Source organism: Stigmatopora argus, chromosome 1 (genome assembly GCF_051989625.1).
Source record: "Stigmatopora argus isolate UIUO_Sarg chromosome 1, RoL_Sarg_1.0, whole genome shotgun sequence".
Classification (NCBI taxonomy): domain Eukaryota; kingdom Metazoa; phylum Chordata; class Actinopteri; order Syngnathiformes; family Syngnathidae; genus Stigmatopora; species Stigmatopora argus.
Genome location: NC_135387.1, coordinates 16,460,665 through 16,483,917, shown reverse-complemented (window position 1 = coordinate 16,483,917; position 23,253 = coordinate 16,460,665). Strand labels below are relative to the sequence as shown.

At 37.5% G+C, this 23,253-nt stretch overlaps 1 protein-coding gene across 4 annotated transcripts in view; it reads right to left on the bottom strand.

Annotated features, from left to right (window-relative positions):
* cntn3a.1 (contactin 3a, tandem duplicate 1) overlaps positions 1-23,253 on the bottom strand; it is a 69,458-nt gene that overhangs the window by 30,129 nt on the left and 16,076 nt on the right. For all 4 annotated transcript variants that reach the window (XM_077603520.1, XM_077603513.1, XM_077603541.1 and 1 more), the window contains exons 2-5: positions 17,144-17,288; positions 9,444-9,576; positions 5,725-5,900; positions 1,878-1,973 (exon numbers count right to left, since the gene is read on the bottom strand). In XM_077603520.1, coding sequence (XP_077459646.1) covers positions 1,878-1,973; positions 5,725-5,900; positions 9,444-9,576; positions 17,144-17,198 — 460 coding nt within the window. In that variant the 5' untranslated portion in view covers positions 17,199-17,288. The remainder of the gene's footprint in view (positions 1-1,877; positions 1,974-5,724; positions 5,901-9,443; positions 9,577-17,143; positions 17,289-23,253) is intronic.

The following is a 23,253-nucleotide window of genomic DNA, read 5'->3' as shown; positions in this document are numbered from 1 at the left end:
TAAAGGGAATCATTGGAGAAGGATTTGGACACTCCAACACTAGATTATTACTATTTTTCACAGTTTTTTCTTCAGGGGAAAGAGGACATGTGGGCTTTGAAAATGTTCCAATACCTACTGATAACACAGAGTTCACACTTGTCTCTTAGGTTAATATCAAATACAGCAGTTTTCCCACTACAGTCTTGTGTAGCCTTCGTTGGAATATATCTGCTCACTCCTGAGTTGTGGCGACAATTATATGCTGTTTGAAATTGGAAAAACTAATATAAATTCTACTTATCTATCCTGGGTTATTCTTTGAGGATGGCAAACAATAATGTCTTGAATAAAGGATTCTCAATTTGTATGTGTCCGCATACAAGGTTTCCCCTAGGATATGTTTCAGCAGAGTGTAAGAAATAACATAATAATAATACAATTAAATTATTATAAATGTAATATCTACTACTAATAGATTCTACTGCTTTTAGTTCACCCCATGTACCTGTGATATGTATCAACTTTTTCAGTTGATACCTCAGACTTCCATTAATTAGCAGCAGTTATATCATCCCGTTGTAATACATCCTAGAACTCATTTCATCCAAATAATTTATACTTAATGCCATGTTTGAATCGTCCTCCAAAAGGTGCATGGAAAGAAAGCTGAAATGGAATGTTGTAAAAACATATGACACAGCATGACAGATTTTCATTCTGATTCTATTTAACTCTTGTTAATGAACAGGCAGCATCAATTCCCTTATAATGGAATGAGTGGTAGTTAGAAGAATAGAACATGACAGGTCAAGGGCATAGTGAATCAAGCCTGCCTTTCATTCAAAAGGGTATTGAATTAGAAGAAAAAAAATACATGACTGTGTTAAGTGAGCCTCCAACTTTTTCCGGTTAACAATTCATAATAATTTAAGACTTTTTGGGGAGTATTTTTAGGTAGTAAATTACATACATAATTATCACCGGTGTTTTGCGCAATTTTCATTGTTGGCAGCAGTTCTTGGGTTCATTACATTTCCATGTTTGGTCACATCACAGGAAGAGCCATTAATGTGACTACCTACTGTATCTATATTCTTAACACACAAGTTAACCTCCATGAACTGGCTAAGGTCATGCACGCAAAAAAACCCTTCAAGCTATATGTGTTGTTAGTTGCCAACAAAAATCCCATTTAGAGGATCTGTAGTTGCAACCAACGAAGAGAACAAGTGATTTCAACCTTCAGTAAATATAAAAGGCCTACTTCCATTAGTGAAAATAGGTCAGATGCATTAGGTTCTGTCTGACCACACATTCAGACTATCTAAAAACCAGAGAACACAACAAATGACTTATTTATCTTCTTTATCACTATATAAAATTCTTTTTAAATAATATTTTCCATTTTAAACAGTTTTCAAGCTCTTTTAATTAAGTATGCGTGGTTCACAGATCTACAGTTTTGTGACTGCATCCAACTACTTTCTGTAGCTGTCAAAGGGGCTCTGAGGCATTGTGAAAGGGAAATAATGGCTCCCTGAATCATACATGGGATAGTGAAAACCTTTACAGGGGAAATGAAGCAGATCACTGTTTAAGGCCTGGTTTTGTGATCATGAATCATGTCCATTGAGCCTTTACGAGAGTGTTCCTCACTTTTAAGGAGAGTGTAGTCAAATGTCTTTTCTCTGTTCCAAACATGCATCTGGCTATTGCTGTCTCATTATTTTTGTCAAAAAGGTGAGTTTCTGCATGAAATTTGCTTACTGTACGCGCAACTAGTCAACGTGCATCTTATCCATATTGGGTTGTGTCACTATTGTGACATGTTCCCCCGCCACTCTCGTTAGTAAATTATCATGTTTATCAATTAAATTAATAAAACCCCAATTTACCTCCAGAGTGAAAAGGTGTACCGCACAATAAAACCACTCCTTGTCCTTCACGAACCCTCACTGGATTTCTTCTTTGAGTCTTGAAATTTTCCAAGTCTGTTAATGCAAAGACAAAGCAAATAATGGGGTCATTTTTTCAATTTCTCACAAAAGATTTATTCCATATAATGTGAACATGAAATGCTAAGCAAAGAACAAAAGATGCGTCACTCATTTACATGTTTTTTCAAAGGAATGTATTTGTTTATAGATTTGAGTGTAGGGTGATTCATTGCATATTGTTTAAATCCCTCCGTGTGAAAAAATGTTTATCTAAAAAATGACTTAAAGACTTCTGACCTGAGCAGCAAGCAATTCTTTTTGTACAAGTCACACATGAGTGAATTTAATTGCAACTGCACAGTGTTATCACTTTCTGTTTTTCCATCCACTGACAGTCCACAGACCAGCAGCAATAAAATGGTTATAACTGAAACAACAATTACATGTTGACAACCTAACACTAACAAGATTGAGGCTTTTTAAACAATGAGCCTTTTCTTGCTTGTATTGTAGAGATACTTTCGGTTGCAGAAAAATGCCATAATGCAGGTCCTATATAGGTAATACATAATCTTCAATAAAATGAAAAAGTGAAAGAAATATGAACAGAAAAAGACCTTATACAACATTACAGCAACTAGCAGTTGAAGGTTTTACACACTTCTTAAAATGTTTATTTTTTTGCAAATTTAAGTTCCCAGGCTTCTAAATACAATATCCTGGGTATTCAGTCAAAATGCCTTTTTGTACACACATAATTAAAGTCAGTTTTGTAGTTGTAGTCAGAAGTAGTAGTATGCAGTCCGTTTATTTATTCTTATTTCATTTTATGATGCAGCACTATATAGCACTGGATAGCACGACACTTCACAATCCTGATGTGAAGAGTTCAATTACGGGCTCCAGCATTTCTGTGTAGATTTTCTTCCTGTGCCTGTGTGTAATGTATCAGCTTTCGATGTTTTATTGAAAAACCGACAGATTAAAAAAAAACTAGAAGTAATAAACAACCTACACTTTGAGAGTCTATCTCTACTGATCAATATTCATGCCACATATTCTGGAATGTAGATGAGATAGACATGCTAAAAGCCAACAATGCCTGACAAACCAAGCTGTTCTGCAGCCCTCGATCACCTTATCAAGCCTATCACAGCTTTGCACCTCAATGTGCTTTTTCATGGCATTGCTTAGGCCATTTTGAGTGCTTTCAGATGCATGAAATTGAATGTGAGTCAGCTGATTTGGGCGAGCAACAACAATGTGACCCACTGTAATGAATGTTATTACACAAAAGAAAAGTTGCTGTTGTGTTGGAGGGTAAACTCATTTAGGATGTTTTTACAATTACAATATAGCAATTACATTTTTATTCAAACATAAGCCGCCACTTTTTCTCTCTGTGTGACTGACTTTTAAAAAGAAGCAACTCACTTTTTTTTTCTAGTAACGTTGTTTGACGTGTATAAAAAAAATTACACTGAAAATGTGGATTAATCGGGTTTGTTATATTGGATTGCTATTATTTTAACCAGTACTGAATCCTCTAATTTGGTAAGAATTTATTCTTGGGGGAAAAAATTGAGGCATTTCACTGCAGGTTTTAAGTGACATTGGCTACGGTTCAAAAGAGGCAAAGATACAGATTAATAAGTGCACAGTTGATACAGTTTAGGTCAGAAAGATGATTTGATAAATGTGTCACACAGCTAAGATTGGCAAAGACATGAAAAATATGAACCAGGAGTAAATACAGGGTTGAATTTGATAAGAGAAATCAGCAGCTATATACAAAGGAGTCATATCCTGCTTTGCTTTCATGTGTACGGCAATTTCACACTTCATTAAGCACAATATTATACCCTAGTGGATTTATGCACAGCTCACAAATTTAGCTGTGCATTTTCCTTATCAGGACAGTGACCCAATGCAGCAAGTCTGTAGTTTAACAGACATTGCAATTGTTGATGCCATTTTGTTTACCCCTTCCACTTGGAATACAAATAACCTAAAATAATGAGGAAATCCATTTCAGGTAGACAATTCTTTAGATTATTCAATCTTGTATTAACACAAGTAAAATATGGGTTGTATTAAAAAAAAAAGTCATTATGTCAGCTGGGTGAAGAATTTGTATATATGCTGGGGAGTTAAGGCTGTACCAGATGGTAAGAGAAATTGTTGGATCATCCATCTGGCAGAAGATTACATGAGTTCATTTTAAATTGTGCAAATGAACATGAAAGACATTGATAATGTCATCAGTGTGTCACATAACACAAAAAACACTGTCAAAGAGGAAGTAGTGTTTTGTGTTAACGTTCCTAACCCAACTCCCGGATTTCTAAGCGAATTAACCCACGATTATACTATCGTAGCCTCATTGAGAGGAGTGCTTTCTTTGTCTACCACAACAGCTAAGCAAATAAAACATCAGCCTTGAGGTTTTTTAATAAGCATATTGCATTATTCAGACTCAAAGTCTGTCACAAATGACCTGAGACTGATTCTCGTAACAGGCTCTGTGAGTTATTTCCTACGCCAGAGAGATACTCCATCACACAACACACTTAATTAAGTTAAACTTGGTGCAATAAATATGATGTATGACATCACCACTGACATTTTTCCCCATCTCCTGACGAAAGCACTTAGTCCCAGGTCTGGCTCAGAAGATGGATGAAAGCTATCACAATGAAATGCAGTTTGGGTCATGTCTGAAAATCGACACGGAGTATAAATATGACAAACAACCCGGTAGAACATCAGTCCTCCAATAGGTGATATACACTGGGGACAAGGTCACGCAAATATATTAAAAAAAATGGGATGTGTCGTAGACCCTCATGCACTCAGAGACCACCTGTACATCTTCAGACAGACAGACAACAACCTTCCTCCTGACTATACCATCGGGTTCATCAATATGAGGAATGTCATTTGAAATGGGCCGCCGATCAACAGTACAGCCACCAAGCTCTTCTTGCCAATCAGAGTAGCTTCAGGTTCTTATAAAATGTGATGAATAAGGCCAGCAAGGCACCAGCTATATTTGCTCTGTCAGAACCCTGTCACACCATTACCGTGGCTTCATCAAATCATTCATGGTTTTCAGGTTTAGAGACACCTCTTAAAGAAAACACTCCAATGATTAAATAAACATTAAATCTTGATTTGTGTATTCTAATTATTAACTCAATAGAAGATTCTGTTATTGCAGGACGATCACATAAGACATTTCCTGTAGAATCTCAGAGTATTTATTTTCAGCAAAATGTTGTCCGTTTGAATAAAAAAAAAAACAGGAATTAAACTGAGGAGACAAACATTCGTTCATTCATCTTCCATACCGTCATCCTTGAAAGGGTTGCAAGAGTAGCTGGAGCAACAGTCTTCGGGCGAAAGGCAGACTACACCCTAGACTGGTCGCGAGTCAGTTGTAGGGCACACAGAGAGACAGACAACCACTCATATTACCACCGAGGTGGAATTAAACCCAGACTGCCCGCAGCAAAGTCAGGCGGAAGAACCACTGCACTATCGGATGGTGAGGAGACAAGCATACACTTGTATCCTCAATGGAAAAATGCCAGTAGAAAATATATATTTCCAGTGTTTGTTCTGTTTGAGTGAGACAGGTACACAGAGGTCAAAAATGTAGAAAAAGGAAAATCATCTAGTTTTAATGGATCTAGCAATAAACTTTAAATATTATTTTTTTCTAAAACATTTGAGAATAATATTTTCTGTTAATATTATTTTGTTTCCTAAATCATGAAAGAATAGTTTATTTTTATAAACTTACAGGCAATGTGAAGACTGGCCTCCCTGCTGACGATGGTACCAAATGAGTTGGATGCCAAACACTGAAATATGCCACCATCATCTGCCTTACTCAGACGGGTAATGTGCAAGTTGCCTCCCATGAGGAAATATCGGGACCCCGGTGTCACCGGAATGAAAGAGTCATTTAGCCTCCATCTGTAACAGTAAGTCAAAAAAGAAGATGAGACAATGATCTGCAATACAAAATATTATTTAAATAATGCAATGCCTTTTACACGTTTGAAGCAAGGTTGCCATAACTTTTTCTTTATCTGGAAAAAAAATATTTCAAACTGAAATCATCACCAGGAAAACCAGACAAAGCATTATATTCCCTTGGTCTAAAAAGTTCGGTGTGTTGAGAATGAACAATAACTTACATTAATCTGTCTTGATGAGTAATTTACATATATACGCAGGCCTACAAACACGTGTAAATAACCTTATGTATGGCCACAAACATTCCGCGTTGGAGGGGCCGGAGATCAGAAAGTACAATCTATGAACTGTGAGGTGGACATGGTTCATGCACCATGAAGTCTTACATTTTTCAATTGAATTAAAATAAAAAGATTGTGGTATTTCTTACAAGTAGGACTGAGTTAAAATGTTGGATAACTCAGCTGGGTTCAATTAATATATTGGCGAATGTAGGTAGTACTTGGTCAACACACCAAACTAGCCAATTGGTTGAGATTTGAGAGATTTTATTTTAAGGCAGCTCAGTACAGCAACCCGCATCCCTGAACAGGGTAAAGAGTTTAAAGAATGGATGGTTATTCATCATAAAATGTAAATAGGATGTAGCACTCATAAAAATCAATAAACCATGGCAGTGAAAACATTTCCATTGGCTGATATAAGTTTTATCTGTGCTGCAGACTTAAAAAATGCATTCACCTGAAATGATTGATAAAATAGCTTACTAAAGAACTGTTCTTTCTTTTCAGGGTTTATTAAGAGCGTATTTTTTGAAATAAAAAGCATTAACCTTGTCAAACATTTCATGTTCACCAAGTACACATCTCCTTCTACCAACAAAGGGTTGAATACAGCAAATGTATATATGTGCGTGTGCCCTGTGTATCTGTGTGTTTGTGAGACGAGCAAATCAAAGATTAAATGTTAAAACATATGTACAACCACTATATTTTGGAAAAAAAACATTAATAATATACTTTTTTTTTCATTAAATTGCATTCTAAAAAGAAAGGGGATTGGGATTTTTGGGAAAATTCTTAATTCCAAATTGAAGATGAGAAAAATCACAGTTGTGATATTAGTCGAAATAAAAAGGCATTCTTGTCTTATTCTTGGTTTTTGACAGTTTTAATTTAAAAAAGGAGGCAACAAAATATTGCATGATGAGAAAAAACAAAAAAAGAATAGTGAGCAGCCGAAGGTAGGGTTGGAATAAAAGGTACATGCAGCAGAGCAGTGCTCAACAGCAAAATAAATGAATGCAGGGTTTATCCTAGATCAAATTGTGGCAGATGGGGTACCATTCTGTCCATGCACCATGACGTACATGTATTCTGTAAATTCAACTGACTTTTTCCCCCCAGACAATAAACTTTAAGGAAAGGGTTACAATAAAAATATGACTTATGTTTAAGCATTCATTTATTAAAACTATTTACATAAACAAACCAGGTGCCAACTTTAAAGCGAAAGTAGACTATCTACATTTCACACAACCAAGCAGAGAACATTTCAGCACCCAATTTTACATTGCGCAGAACCTCCTCATGCACTCCTTGTAGTCCAAGGTCTCCTGCCCTTGTCCATTAATGGCCACATAACAGGCATCTAACTGCCTCCCCTTCAGGTCTGTTACGCAGAAGTATTTGCACCTCAAATAAAAGAGTTCATCATGCATTATGTATTTTTGTATTTATCATGATACAGACATGGCGAGTGATTGTGGTTTCTATCATATATTACACAATAAACTATTGCATCACATATTAGGCAAAAAAACACCCCAAAAATCAAACTCCAGCTCAAAAAGTATACAGTATATACCAACGATCATGGGACGAATTATCCTAATTCAATGTAAAATAAGAGGAAGTAGAAGTACTGCTGAATTTTTAGAACCAAAAGAAAGAACCAAAAAAAAATTTGTTGAGTCTAGAAAATGATTATATTTTCATTTTTGTGTATTCAATTAAATATAGGTTGAAAAAGATTTTAAAGTAACTGTAACATTGTCATTGGCATTGTGATCTTGACATACGTTTTACTGGCATTCACAAAGGGACACAAAATCTAACAAAATGTAACGTTTTTTTCTTTTTTATTACTCAAGCTTTTTTAATAAGCAAATTTCAGTCAAAGTCATAACAGTCATACAGCTTTACGTAGCCCCAAAAGTCCATCAAGTAAATATCCATAAAAGTTACATCCATGAAAGAGAAGCACTGAAGCATTGCAGCTGGTGAGTGATCTAAATGGCGGATTTCAACTGCCACCTGGCACTATTATAACAAATTAAAATAATACTTTGGGTTTATGTAACACCTTTCATTGTCCTGGAGTGGACTGTATGTGTGAAGAAGGTCAGAAAGATACTGTGGGGCAAATGTGTGAGTGGATTTGTACCTTAAGAGTCAACTCAAGTCACATTAATTTTTATAGCCCTTAAATACAACAAATGTCTTTCAATTTTTTTTATGAACCTGCCCTATTTAGCTGCTTAGAAATTCAGAATGTGAACCTACTTGTTGAAGAGTTTTAATGTGCCACACGGGATTTTGGTTTACTGTACTTCTATTGTGGTTGTCTATTTAGTGTTGTTTATTCTGCAAAAGCAGCTGGACAGAAAACGGTTTTGTGCGCACAGAGAGAAATGTAAGAATAGACAGAAGAAAAGAATGAATAATGATTCAAAAGCAAACAAGAAAAACACATCATTAAATAGCATGTATGCTCTCTAACACAAGGAGCCTTCGTGTCTAATGTTACCGAGAAGACACCATGTGGGGAGCGGATACCTAGCATTTTAAATTAGAAGAGGAAGATAGATAAGATAAGAGTGTGTCAACAGGTGGGTGTAGAAGCAATGTTACTAGTGTGGTGTGAGGAATTCTAGCGCTGCAATCCACATGGTTTGGTCCAAGTAATTAATTCATCATACAGTACTGTCTTGCCAACCTCAATAATCTAAACACCACCAATCGGGAGAAAGAGGGAGAAAGAGGCCTGTAGATGTGACCAGGAAGCAATTATCTGGTTGAATACAATGTTGTACTGCAAAGAGGTTCTTGTAGACAGGTCAATATCAATCCCACAGACAGGATCCATACCAGCAGCCTGACAGGCAATGTTTAACTCTCACATTAAGATTTGAATATTCATTCTGGGATTTAGTTAAAATCAAATGTAGGCCATGTTTACGACGACTCAAACATCATGTAAGCACATTCTCTCCATTTTTTTAATTATGTCCTTTTGTGTAAATACATTTTGTGTAGGTTCTGTGTGGTTTCGACTCCTTTCCGTCAGTCATTTTAACCCCACCCCCCATGACATACTTTTTATTACTGTATTCACTCCACTTTGGATTTCATTTTGTTTATGTTCTCTTTATTTGTCATAAATTGTGTCTCGACTTTGGGTTGTCTTTAGGATCCTATATTTATTTACACATTCACCTGACACTTTCAGGTTACCCCAAGTGAGGCCCGTGGCCATTACCTGTAGGAGGGTGGGGTATATCCCTGGGCCTCACAGCTGAACACCACCTCTCTTTGATTCTCTCCAGGCTGAAGTGGAAACACCACACTGCCAGGTTGTTTGGTGAACACAGGCCTTAGCAAAACTCTGTTACCTATGTGGAAACACAATATAAAAATGTCATTATGGATTTTATTCTTAAAAAAAAAAATATATATATGCAAAAGTAGATAGAGCAGAGGGGGGCAAGTGGGAACTGACACTGTCCCAAAAAAAGTCAGAGAAATTCGGCGGTTCAATCCCTGGTGGGTTCTGAACATTGTGTGTGGAGTTTCCATGTTCTAACCGTGCCTGCATGGATTTCCCCCAAATACTTTGTTTTTTCCTCTCATCCCCAAAACATGTAGAGTTGAACCCTCTAAATTGTCCCTGGGTATGATTGTGAGCACTAATGGCCATTCGTCTCATTGTCCTCTGCAATTGGCTGGAAACCAATTCAGGGTGTCACCCACCTACTGACCATTGTTGGCGAGGATAGGCTCCAGCACCCTTGGCACCCTTACGAGGATAAGCGGAACAGAAAATGAATGAATGAATACAACTATTTAAGTAAATAAACTATTAAAAATTACCACAGGTACGTAGTTGTTTTCTTATAAGCAATGTTGAAACAAAAAAGATTGAATAAAGACAAACACTGTGCGAAGATTTGTGTAAACTTCTTTTTATAGTTTAATTATACAGGTACAGCAGTGAAAAAATAGACAGCAAGACAACTTGCAAGTGCATCGCAAACCATAGATTCCTGAGGTGATTGTAAAGGGAATTCATTTGTTTTTGTGAATTGCATTTGCATTTATTTAATGACATAAAAATGTAAAAGCTCTGCAGATAAGACAATTTATTTGTAGGAAAGTCAGGTTCCTCCCTGAATCCTTGGAGAACAGACTACAGGTTTATCCATATAAATAACTCTGCAAAAGTAGAGATGTTAGACAAGGGGGTATTGCATGTTGATGATTTACCTCCACAAGGAAAACCCTACGTACACAGTCTAAAAGATTGCTCACTGTGGTCCTTGTAAGATGATGCTTCTTTGTCAAAGCACCATAAGAGAGGACATTTTACCAAGTATGTAAACTGCTAATTTTCAAAAATGTGAAGTTAGGCTATCTGAAGAACACTCTTAATTCCAAGAATGTGTGAATGTGGGTATCCAAGGTTATTGGATTACCATGTTATTATAGAGTCTGGAGGGTACCCTGCCTCATGCCCAAAGTCATACAGGATTAACAACAGCCCATTCCCACAATACAGACAAGCAGTATAGAAAATTGTGATCTGGATATAGGGTTAAAATCTGTGAATTTTTTTTATCCTCGAAGTAATAAATACTATGACTGACAAATTACAATGCATTGCACTACTGAATATCTCCAACAATTTGGCTTTGATTTGGCATTGTGGTCCCCTAGCCTCAGTTGATGGATATCTTAAAAGGGCTGTCTTTTTGGAGCACCATTGATTTTTAGTAGAATCTTGAATAATAATCAGATTAATGAGAAGGAATTGAGTTTTGGGGCCAAAGATGAATGCTTAGTCTACACCAGGGGTGTCAAACCGGTCCTCAAAGGGCCGCAGTGGGTGCAGGTTTTCATTCCAATTCAACAAGAGGGTACTTTTTGCAAGTGTAATCAGTTCATTAAAGTCAGGTACTACTTATTTTAGAAGACACCTGATTGGTTAAAATGTCGGCACTGGATCGGTTGGAACAAAGACCAGGACCCACGGCGGCCCTCAGCGGAATCGGTTTGACACCCCTGGTCTACACTGAGGCAACCCTACCTGTATTCAAACATTAAATACAGTATACATCTGTTGCATGTAGGGAATCAGTAGGATGTCAATAGGGCGAACATTTTTTTTTTGCTCCGAAGAATTTTATTTTGGCAGCTGGTGCAGTGTGGAAATGGATCTGACAACTAAAATGAGTTGACAGATTATCACCTATTTAAAGATTTAAGTCAGATTTAAACCAGGATCTCAGAGACAGAGGAGTCATGAGTACCTTGGGGCTGAAAAAGCAAAATGATGAAAAATCACTCTATTGCGTTGTGCGCTGATCTAAAATTGTGACAGAAAGTTCCTCATACACTACAGCGCCTCAGAAATGGAGGTCATTATGAAAGTGTCTTTAAAGAAAATGGGTCGCCTCCACTCTTATCTGTTACCTGCTGCAAGATTGTGATAATGTGCAGTCATTTCATAAGGCTGCTCAAACAATGTAAAACTCAGCTTGCTATAGGAGGTGGAAGGAACAGAGGTGAGCTGGTTTGGGGTCTGAAATAAAAACTAATCTCAAATTCAATACTTGCTGACAGCTAATGAATATCTGCGGCTTACCTCAGCTTGAATAAACAGGCTCGCAGGGAGTCAGCTGTGGGGGCTGTTTGAGAGGTCCCAAATCCATTCGTTTCAGCTCAAGGTTTTATGCATCAAATGAAAAGAAAGGCAATCTTACTTTTAGAGGCATCTTAACCCTCTGTCCAGGCCGATAAGGACACCTTTGAGATTGCTTATTGAGGGACAAATATTTCAAGGATTAGGTTGTTTAAGGTAATATATTGTGGGTTCAATCACACCGCATCAAAATATCGAAATAGTTGAACTATTTCAAAATAGGGGCGAGCCAAATTGCTTTTATTCGAGAATAACGAGCAAATTTTTGTAACAAAAAACAAGTGAAGTTCGGGTGCGCGTTATACATGAATCCCGGTGTCTACTGTGATACTTATCAGATGATATTTATCGCCATGCCATATTTAAGGTGTTTTTTAAATTAAAAAGTTACACATTTCCAAGAGTAAAAATGGTGCCCTTTGAAATATCAATACCTCTAACTATTACTGTCTGTATAAAGAGAAATGGGATCGATATGCCCTGGCAATATCCGACCACACGGTCAGTGCAAATGAAAATTAATACAAGGATATTGCAATAACACAAATTTTATGAAAGGTGCTCAAAAGCCAATTCGCTTGGGAAACGTCATTGATTGCGTTTAACTATATGTGGGACCTGAAAATTAAAACAATTTATTGTTTTGTTAATTATTTCCATTGATTCTGTACACACAATAAAACATGATGCTTCAGTAAAGATTGTTTTACATTGAATTAAAGCAATATTTCTTCGTTTTTTCTCTCAATAATGGTAGTTATTCGGTGTTAATTTGAGTCAACTCTAATACAAACGTCAATCAAATGTGTTCTAATGCCACTACCATTAATTTTGGAAGATTGGTGAATTAAAGGCTCAGCAATACAAATTAGGAGCTATTTTACTGTAATGAGGCGATCCTTACGAATGGGTTTGTGATACTTTGCAAGATAGATTAGCATTTTTGGGAAATTCCTATTCTCTGTCCAAAATAACAGATATGATGCATTTTACATGCTGATGCTGAAGGCAAAGCCCCTTGTCTGCCATTTGTACAATTCTCACTTAAGATAATATTTCCTATTTCTGTAGTTTGAGTTTAATATGAGTGTACACATATAAGAGTAAAAGAGATTCAGAGAGAGATAGGAGGAGTGACCAAACGGAAAAGTAGACTGGAACTTTTAATAACTTTTTTGTTTGATTATCGGATGTTCAATAAAGCGAATGAAATATCATTGCTGACTATTTTTTGGCACCAGGAAGGCCATTTTTGGCAACAATAGTTTGCATGCAATGTGGGTTTTTCTGTACAGCATCAATGCTTTTACATGCAATGTGGATGTTCACACCGAACCCATTTGATATCTTGCAGGGTTTATGATTGAATTGCTGACAATATCTCAAGAGCTCAGGGCATCGATGTATGTGTATGTTCTTTACGTTAACAGAGGCGCAGTTGCCACACATTATGTGCTGTAGTTTGTGTAAGTTTGAGTTAACAATAATTGAGCCAGTTAACGAGGTCTTGTTAGTGACTGACTGTTAACATGACAATGACTAAATCATAGTTCGAATAAAATATGATCATCATGATTTCCCATATTAATGGGACAATACGCTGCTACTTTTTTTCTTCTCTGTTTGCACCCTACAGCTTTTATAACAAGGCATCTAATTTATGGACGTTCTGTTCCTTCGGTTCATTTACCAGTAGAATGTTAGAGCCAGACTATCACCTTGAATAATGCACATAATCCCTCACAAAACATTTGCAAAATTTTGGTTCAGGCTATAAAAATAAGGGGAAAAAATGAATGTGCTATAATCTTAATTGTTTTTATTAATGATGTGCAGAATGCACGTACCTGAAACATCTCAAACTGAAAGCTAATGATGGTTTTACAAGAGCAGCTGCTTGCCAGTGCAACGTTTTTTATAATTGATCTTATAGGTCGACTAATCACAACTAGTGCTTTGTAGACAATAGAAATAAACTTTTGTGGCAGTCCTAATCAGCGCTCAAGATGAAAGTCCCAGTTTCGATAAGATTAGCTAACCCCGTAACTAAAAAAGATATTAAAATATTTTATCTGATTATCAATGCTCAAGTTTACATATACAGTGGTACCTCGAGATACGAGCTTAATCCGTTCCGGGACTGAGCTCGTATGACAAGTTACTCGTAACTCGAGGTAAAGTTTCCCATTGAAATGAATGGGAAACAAATTAATTCGTTCCAACTCTCTGAAAAAAACACCAGAAACAGGATATTGGATTGAAAAAAAAAGTGTTATTTCTTATAATTCGCCATATATTGACAAAGTAATAAATAACGAGTGGTTTAATAGAAATAAAGTGTTTAATCTAACTAAAATTGGCCGGATTTCGCCGAGGGGAGAGGGGCTTCGGGTTTTTTTTTCCTCCACACAACGCACTCGTAAACAGAACAAACACTCCACCCTCACGTTCGCTATCGATGGGCTGTTTGCTGTCGTACTATTCCCTTCAAAATATTCCGAAAATGATGCACACAAATGTCCTCACAATCGGAGAACGCACACACCACTTGCCAACGAGCAGCAAGCAGTCTTATCAGCGATCGCACCGCTGCTCATGGGAGCTTCGGAGGCCCTGGCTAGCGGCTCATTTTAGCTTGTAGCATCTGTGTTCGCATCCCCTCGAACGGCGACTATGATAGAGTTGCTACCGGGGATGCTGTTGCGAGCCAGTGCCCCCGATGTTCTTATGAGCAGCCAACGAGCAGAGTCTTTTATCAGCGATCGCCCCGCTGCTCATGGGAGCTTCAGGGGCGCTGGCTAGCGGCTCCTTTTAGCTTGTAGCATCTGTGTTCGCATCCCCTCGAACGGCGCCTATGATAGAGTTGCTACCGGGGATACTTTTGCGAGCACGAGTATACTTCATTACCCAGAAAGCCCTCTTTTCACCGCGCATGCGCGTTGTGCGTTTCCTGGTCTGAATAGCTCATCCGGTGCTCGTAAATATTGTTATACACGAAAGATATGCCAAAAAAAATGCCATGGCAACCTGGCTTGGTCGCATCACGAAACTTTGACCGCATCACGGGCGAATTATTCGATCGAAATTTCCCCCGTAAGACGAGCATTCCGTATGACGAACGGTCGTATGACGAGGTACCACTGTACATGTAAGGATTCCAAATTTCGTACAACAATCAAGTAAGATATAAAATAAAGGATGACATTCAAAAGTTAAATAAAATTAAAAGCAAATCTTGGTAAATTTATATTCATATATAAGAAAATGATTTTAGGACAAAATAATATATCTATATTTTTATCAGTGCAAGTTTCGTTTGATGACTTGTTCAGCATGGCCAAGCTAAGCACGTTAGCCTTCACAGTATGAATCAAAATGCATCTGCCAGCCTACTCGTGCATCTCTTCTCTGCTCTATAACATACTCAAACACACAGACAGTGAGCACCCTTGGGGCAAACAGCATGGGGGGGATAACTCCTGATGAACTTTCTATGGGAATGACTTCCTCCTGGATCATCTACTCGCCCACATAGCTGGTTGGTGGATGACCTCCCTCTGAGAAGATACCTGACATTATGACGCTGTGCTTTCTCTACCAAATATTGTGCTTATGCGGTCCAAGATGTGGTTAACATCTTTGTCAAAACACCAAGTTTTGAGTCGTTAATCATCTCACCTTCTCTCAATTTCAACACTTAATTGACTATTTGCCCGCCTCAGAGTTCTGATGTTGAGGGATTAATCCCCGGTGGGTTCTGACCCACCTGTGAGGAGTTTGCAGGTCCTCAGTGGGCCTGCGTAAGTTTTCTCCAGTTTCGACCCAAAACCCAAAAAACATGCATGGTAGGCTGGTTGAGCACTCTACATTGTCCTTAGGTATGAGTGTGAGCGTGAATGGTTGTTGTTCTCCTTGTACCCTGCGATTGTCTGGCAACCAATTCAGGGTGTCAACCACCTACTGCCTATAGTTGGCTGGGATTGGCTCTAATACCCCCGCAACCCTTATTAAAATATGCACTACGGAAAATGAATTAGGAAATGAATGAATTGACTATTTCCTGAAAAAGTAGAAGCAGGTTTTCACTAATTTCAATATGTAATCACCAGAACAATCAGTGAACATTTAAGTGCCTTTTGAGTTATAAATGGTGATTTGTGCAGATTGAAATTAAAAATGTCATTTTATTTTCTGCTGGACTGACATTTTTTTCCCCAGAGATCATACACATTATATTATCATGTAACTCGAATACTGAATTGTCAGAGATGCAGCACATCTTGGATGTGAAAAAAACTTTCAAGTAAGTTATATTAATATGGAAAAAAATGCTTGCGATTTATTTGCAGAAATCATTCTTCTGTATGGTAAATGTTAGTATGATGACTGCTTTAATTCTAGCTGTTTATCTGTGGTCCAAACTCTGTCGGTACATTTATTTTTATTTGAACTAAACACCTGGGATTACATTGTATAAAACCGAGCTCCGAAACATTAGTGCAGATTCTAATTCCATACTGACCCACTGCTCCTAATAGACACTTAGAGACACATAATTTACATGAGATTTACAGAGAAAGCATCCTAATTGCAAAGGCTGTGAAAGTGCGCGTGATCAAATACACCAAGATTAAGTAAAATGCAAGGATGATAATTATTTTACCGCTCAGCTACAAGGAAGGAATTGGTTATCTACAACCCTAGAGAACCCTGAAAGGTAGTAGTCATTCTTAGATAAACCGTACTCATGCTACAAAGCTCTAATTTATCTTGCTCTTATCCTTAAACTCCGACACTACAATAATTTACATTTAATCCAGTACTTTTTTTTTAAATACAAAAATTAGGTGTGTAATTAAAAGCAAGAGGAGTGGGAAAAAATTATCTACTATTGCCAATGCGATCTCAATTAGAGTAATGATTCAAGTACGTTTTAAAATGTTAGGCCCAATTCTCAACTGCATGACAGAGGGAATGTTTTATTTTTAGAGGGAAACCGAGCTATAACTTTTCCCCAGTTAATCCCCAAAGCAGAAGTAACTCTGCTTGTAGATGCTTGTGATAAGACATTCACATTGACCTAAAATAAGAAGCCTTACTAAGAGCATGCGGGCTGTAATAAAACCTTACTCTTTTTTTCCATCTTTCCAGCAGTTTAAAGATATGTTACCAATATATCGATAACGAACGATTCATTATGATAACAATACGAAAAACGTAACATAACAATACAAAATATATTAGCCAGTCAGAAGGCTTACCTGCTAAGCAGTCGAGCAATGACAGCAACAGTGACAGTTTCCACAGCAACACCATTTTAATGGTCTCAGGTCGATGTAAACTCAAATCCAATCATATGCATATGAAATACTTTCGATGTCCTTTCCAAACACTTATACATTTGTCCTGTTAGAAGAAAAAAAGGGGAGACATTAGAAGTGAATTCAAAATACTAATGACTTACAAACTACAATCTCATTTATTACATAAATGGATTTTCTGTACCGTTTATCCTCACAACGGTCACAAGGAGTGCTGGAGCCTATCCCAGCTAACTATGAGGCGCAGGTAGGGGTACACGATCGATTGGTGGCCGGTCTTTTGGTCGCCGATCTTTTGGTCGCCCGGAAGGTAAGTGATAATTACCATTTAAATCGTTGCTCAAATTCCCTAAATACAAACTGCGAATTACAATTTAGTCATACTTAATGCCCTATTAATTATTAGGCTAAAGAAAAGCTCCATATTTCCCGGACTTTTATTGTTTTTTGTTGGAGAACTTGTGAAGACCCTGACTGGCGTACCTTCCTAAGGGGACAACTCATGTACATACAAACTCTAATACACTCACATGTCGGCAGAGTGAAACTGCTCATAGCCATTGTTGGCTTTTATTGATGCGTAGACCGTGTTGTTTTACCTTGTTTTGTCGTCGGTCTTTTGGTCGCCGGTTGGGGCGACCAAAAGACCGCGACCAAAAGACCGGCGACCAATCGACCTCACACGGCAGGCAGGAGACACCCTAAATAGGTTACCAGCCAATCGCAGGACACGAGAAGACGGTCAAGCATTCGTGCTCGCACTCATACATAAGGGCAATGTAGATGTTCAACCAGTCTATAATGCATGTTTTTGGAATGTTAAATACAAGTGGACACTGATTAATATATTGATAGTCCATCTGTGGATGAATTTGTGCAAAATCAATTACATGTTTAATTATACTTCATAATGCATGTTATATCAGGCTGCTGTGCAAAAAGAGATAAAAACAATTTGTACAAACTAAGACAAAATATTTTAGATCAAAATGGCTTATCATTACACAGCAGTGGCAGAGCAAATCACGGCCTCTGTGCAGCACAAAAATTGTAATCCTTCGAATATCATTTTTATTGAGACTGATCTCTGAGGTATCCCGAACTAAGGCCGAAAAAAATGAAGGTTGCGATGAATTTAATGACATTCCTACTGTCACGGATCATAGTGCTACATAATTTGTCTAAAACCTCACAAACATGTTGACAGCCAGGACTATCATCGATAAAGAATCGATTAAATATTTGCGTCTGACCAACAAGTCATAAATTGAAAAAAACATTAAATTAAATGAAAGAAATACTACATACTCTTCACACAACATTGAAATGTACTCTGATAAATGTGTGAGTACCAAGAAATCAGTGATTAGAAAAAAAGGATGTAGTGAAAACAATAATAATCTGCAGTCTATAGCAAAGCAGGCCATGAAAAATAGCTACAAACGAAATATTAGACTTTCAGAGTTATCTTTGAAATGCAGAAGGGAGCATACTGATTTGAGTGTGAGTATCTCCTGCATCGTTATCACATACACTCCTTTTGATTGGTCAAAATCATAAAAAAGCAACACGTTCAGTCCATAAATCCCATTATGGAAATTAGTGTAGTCTTTTCTTCAACATATCTAGCGGTTATTACAAAGCCAATGTCTTAAATAAATGTTAGTTTTAAATAATAAAACAAAGACTTCAAATCACTTTTTATGCTCTCGGATATTTTTTTTTAAGTGCTTCTCCTCCGAGGGGGAAATCATTGCAAGACCTTCGCTGAATACATATTCTGTACACTGTAATGAAGAGCAAATGTCTCGAAATTCAGACTCTGGTAGCGCAAGCTCATTCATTTTCTATATATCATGCCGTTATTAGTGTTAATCTCTGGAGATAATTTTCACATTTAAATCCTTATGTTTAATGTCCGTAAATGAAGCTGTAATACATTTTTTTAAATGACATTGATTGACCTACAATTAAAGTATTATCATTCACCTTTTCAAGGTGGCCTCCTGTGTGGAGTTTCCATGTTCTCCCTGGGCGTGGGTTTTCTCTGGATACTCCGGTTTCCTCCCGCATTCCAAAAAAATCCAGGATAAACTGGTTGAACAATCTAAATTACCCCTCAGTATGCTTGTGTGTGAGCGTGAAACTGCCTCCTCGTGCTCTGCGATTGGCTGCCCACCAATTTGTGCCCAAAGTCAGCTGGGATAGCACCCCCATGGAGTTTTCTTTGAGCTTCCCAATGCAATTAAACTGAATTAAAATATAATAATAATAAGTGATTCAAGTACAGTGGAACTTCAAATTTTGAATCAGAAAATGAATCATAAAATTATATGTACGAATAAATGTTTTAAATACTATACTTGAAGGAATGTCACCGATTACTGTATAAAAATATTTTACTTGACTTTGGAATGCAATAGTTTCTGTTGATGCAAAGCCATTAATTGTTGAGTGCCACCTGTTTTCTTGCTCTCATTTTACAACAACATCAGGTTAAACTGACAAACTCCAAATGTAGCTCAGTCGGAGAGTGATTCCAGTTTATTTGACCCTCTAGTACTACTGTTCGCTCTCCCACTATTAGGTTTTCAGCGCTCATGGGTGTATTAATAGAAAGGTGCCTCTTGTACAGATGAAGATAAAAATCCACACCAAAATATTAGAGCATTGCACACACACACACACGCTCTCTCTCAATCTAGCACACACCCTCAAGCACTGAATCATGAATGAGACCAGACACCCACTCGATGCAGAAACGAGACAAGACTAGTAAAAATGGCCATAGTAGCTGCATCTTATCACCTTATCTGTGACTTCACTTCATCTGCAGACACCTGCTCAATCAGTGTTTTCCCCCCACCACATATCTCTGACTGTCTGCGGGTTATTTCAATTCATTTTCTACCCTTAATTTCAATGAGTTTGCCAGTAAACGTGACTCCACACACATGAATCATAATGCAACATCAGCAACCCTTTGACAGGTTAGTTCAGATATTGGTATTCTATCAGATCAGTTAAACTATACTTTACAAACATTACACTGCTTGAGTTCTATTTGTGTTTCAATAATTGAGGGCACTGCACAACATCACAACACAGCCCCATACATAAATGTACCATTAACGATAATGCTCTTCAGGTGATGCATGTACTCCGCCAGAATACATGTACAATACCAACATTTTCGATAATGAAAAATACTCAAGACTCAGTACCATTAACGATACATATTTCTAGTGACCTATGATAGTCAAAAATCAAATAAAAGGAATTAAGGATCGAACGTTCATCTAAGAGCTCTGAGACGTGCTAAACAATCAGAAAAAAAGTCCCACCCGTTTTTTTTCCTCCAATTGGATATTTCAGTTTAAAAAGTCAAATCAATATAAATATAGATTTCAAAGCATTTTAATTCCTTAAGTGCAAGTGTTCACTTATTTAAACTGCAAAAAAAGCTCTGTTTTGATAGCCACTATGTGAGTGGCATTGGAGTTTTGGTAAAGGCTGAAGCCGAGCTATGTTTGCATCTAGTAGATTTGACTAATAATAAGGCCAATGAGTTTATGCTCTAAACTTGTTTGAACTGAGGTTTTGTGTTCGACGACTAAGTTTTGTTCTTTAGAAACACCTCACAGTGGATGTCAGTCGAGGAACATACAACATATCCACCTGCCAAGACTGAGCCTAGAAGAATGGCTAAAACCAAAAGAGACTAATAGTGTTTTGATACAAACCTAAAAGCCATGGATGTGACACATCATATGCCACCTCCATCATTTCTCCACACAGGGGTGCTCTATGAGGACTCGTCCCGAAACCCCTCCCCACCCCGATTACAAGAAGAATGGCATACAGTAATACCTTGACATACAAGTGCCTTGACATACGAGCAATTTGAGATACGAGTAAAATTTCGAGCAAATATTTACCTTGAAATACGAAACATTTTTTTTATATACGAGCATACTTATGAGAACATCATCTCGCCGCAACTCCCTCGTGTAAATGTCTCTATGAGCACTGGGCGGAGCATTGCATTTTTTTCAGTGTTTTCTTGCCCCGTTAGTAAGTGCAGAATGGTGTGCGCGTGGCGAAGCTTGCTCGCCAATACAAGAGTATGCTACTTCCCGTTGGCAAGTGGTTGTGCGTTATCCTATTGTGAGGATATTTGTGTGCATCATTTTCGGAATATTTTGAAGGGAAGCAAACAACCCTCGATAGGTTCCTTTAAAAAACTGCAGCTGAAAGTCAGGGTGGAGGCAGGGCAAATATAGCCAACCCCGGCGAAGAAAGTTTTTTTTACCTTATTCAAAACAAAATTGGAATTAAGTTTAGTGTATGGTTAGATTAAATGTATTTTGGTGTGTATGTATCGTAATCCAAGTTCATTTAAATTTGTTTATGTTATGTTACGAGCACGTTGCCGTACAAAACGTCTCTCTCTCTCTATCTCCCCTCAGCGAAATCCATCTAATTTTTAATGTTTTAATTGTTATAATGTTTATAACATTATAAACAATAGTTATTTGTTACTCTGTTAATAGAGGGTGAATGAAAACAAATCTAAATGTTTTTTTCCATTCCAATATCCTGTTTTTTGCTGGGGGGGGTTTCAGAGGGTTTGAATGAATATACTTGTTTTTAGTTAATTTCTATAGGAAACGTTGATTTGAGATACGAGCAAATCGACATACGAGCTCAGTCCCGGAACGCATAAAGCTGGTATCACTGTATGTTGAAAAGTGATCCCTGCTTGCAGCTGCATGTCCATATTTGAACACAATGAGCCATGGCTGAAGATAAAATGTCAAAATTTATGTACCATTATGAAGCTGGGTAATTCCATTAGGGCATTAATGGGCGCCCTCTATTTGATCTTGTAAAGCATTAGGCCACTGTTAAGGATGCCCTTGTAAATACACAAAGGACAAGAGAAGTGGTGTGATTGTTATTTTATTTATAATAACCTTTGTTGTTGTGTTGCTGCTTTTTCATTTGAAATACTATAATGATACCCTTGCAAACATGTCAGTCCTGTCTGATTCAGTGATTCATCATACAGTACCGTCTCAATAACCTTAAGTGCCCAAACACTTACGTGCACCAAAAAGGGGACATCCCGAATTGGTGGCCAGCCAATCGCAGAGCACGAGGAGACGGACAACTATACATGTTCACACTCATACTTAAGGGCAATTATGAGTGTTCAACCACCCTACCCTGTATGTTTTTAGGATGAGGGAGGAAACCACAATACCGGGAGAAAATCCATGTAAGCCTGGGAGAACATGTAAATGCCACAGAGTATGGACCCACCTGGGATCAAACACTTGCCCCCAGAACTGTGAGGCCGACGAGCTAACCACTCGGCCGCAGGGCCACTCTATAGATAGGTCAGTTTCCCAATTGTTTTTTCTAAAAAATAAAATAAAATAAAAAGTTTAAATTCCTCATTAAAAGAGGATCAAAGAATGCCTCTAAAAGCTTTTTATACTGGAATCAATGGTTTTGTGAGTCTGAGGAAAAGCTCAATCATCTAATCAGCAGCCACATATTTCTGAAGGTTTCTCCCGAAAATGGTCTAATTGGAGCTTTTCCAGATTGATCCGTGTAATATATTCATAGTGGATAGAAGGATCAATGAATTTGGTGTTCCAGGTGACTGTAATTATATGAAAATGCCCCTTTTTTGAAAGTGTAGTTCGTCCCAAATGTTAACTTGATAATTACCATAAGTTATCTTTTTTAAAAGTTCTACTTTAATATAGTAGCAGAATAGTGGCAGATGCAGTAATAAAATAAATTGAATAGTTTGTTGTCAGTTCAGGTGCTACTGCTAATGAAAAAAAATGTTTGTGACTGCAGTTTCAAAGTGTTGAGTAGCTGAAGCATCTATATTTTGTCATACAACAGTCACAGCAAATGCATTGTGCTTGTTAGTGAACCGAGTGCTGCCTGCCTGTCATTTCCTTTTCAGGCCATTTCAGTAATTTTTGACAGTTCAAAGTTCAGTTTCAAATGTTACAGTGGCTGAATAGAGC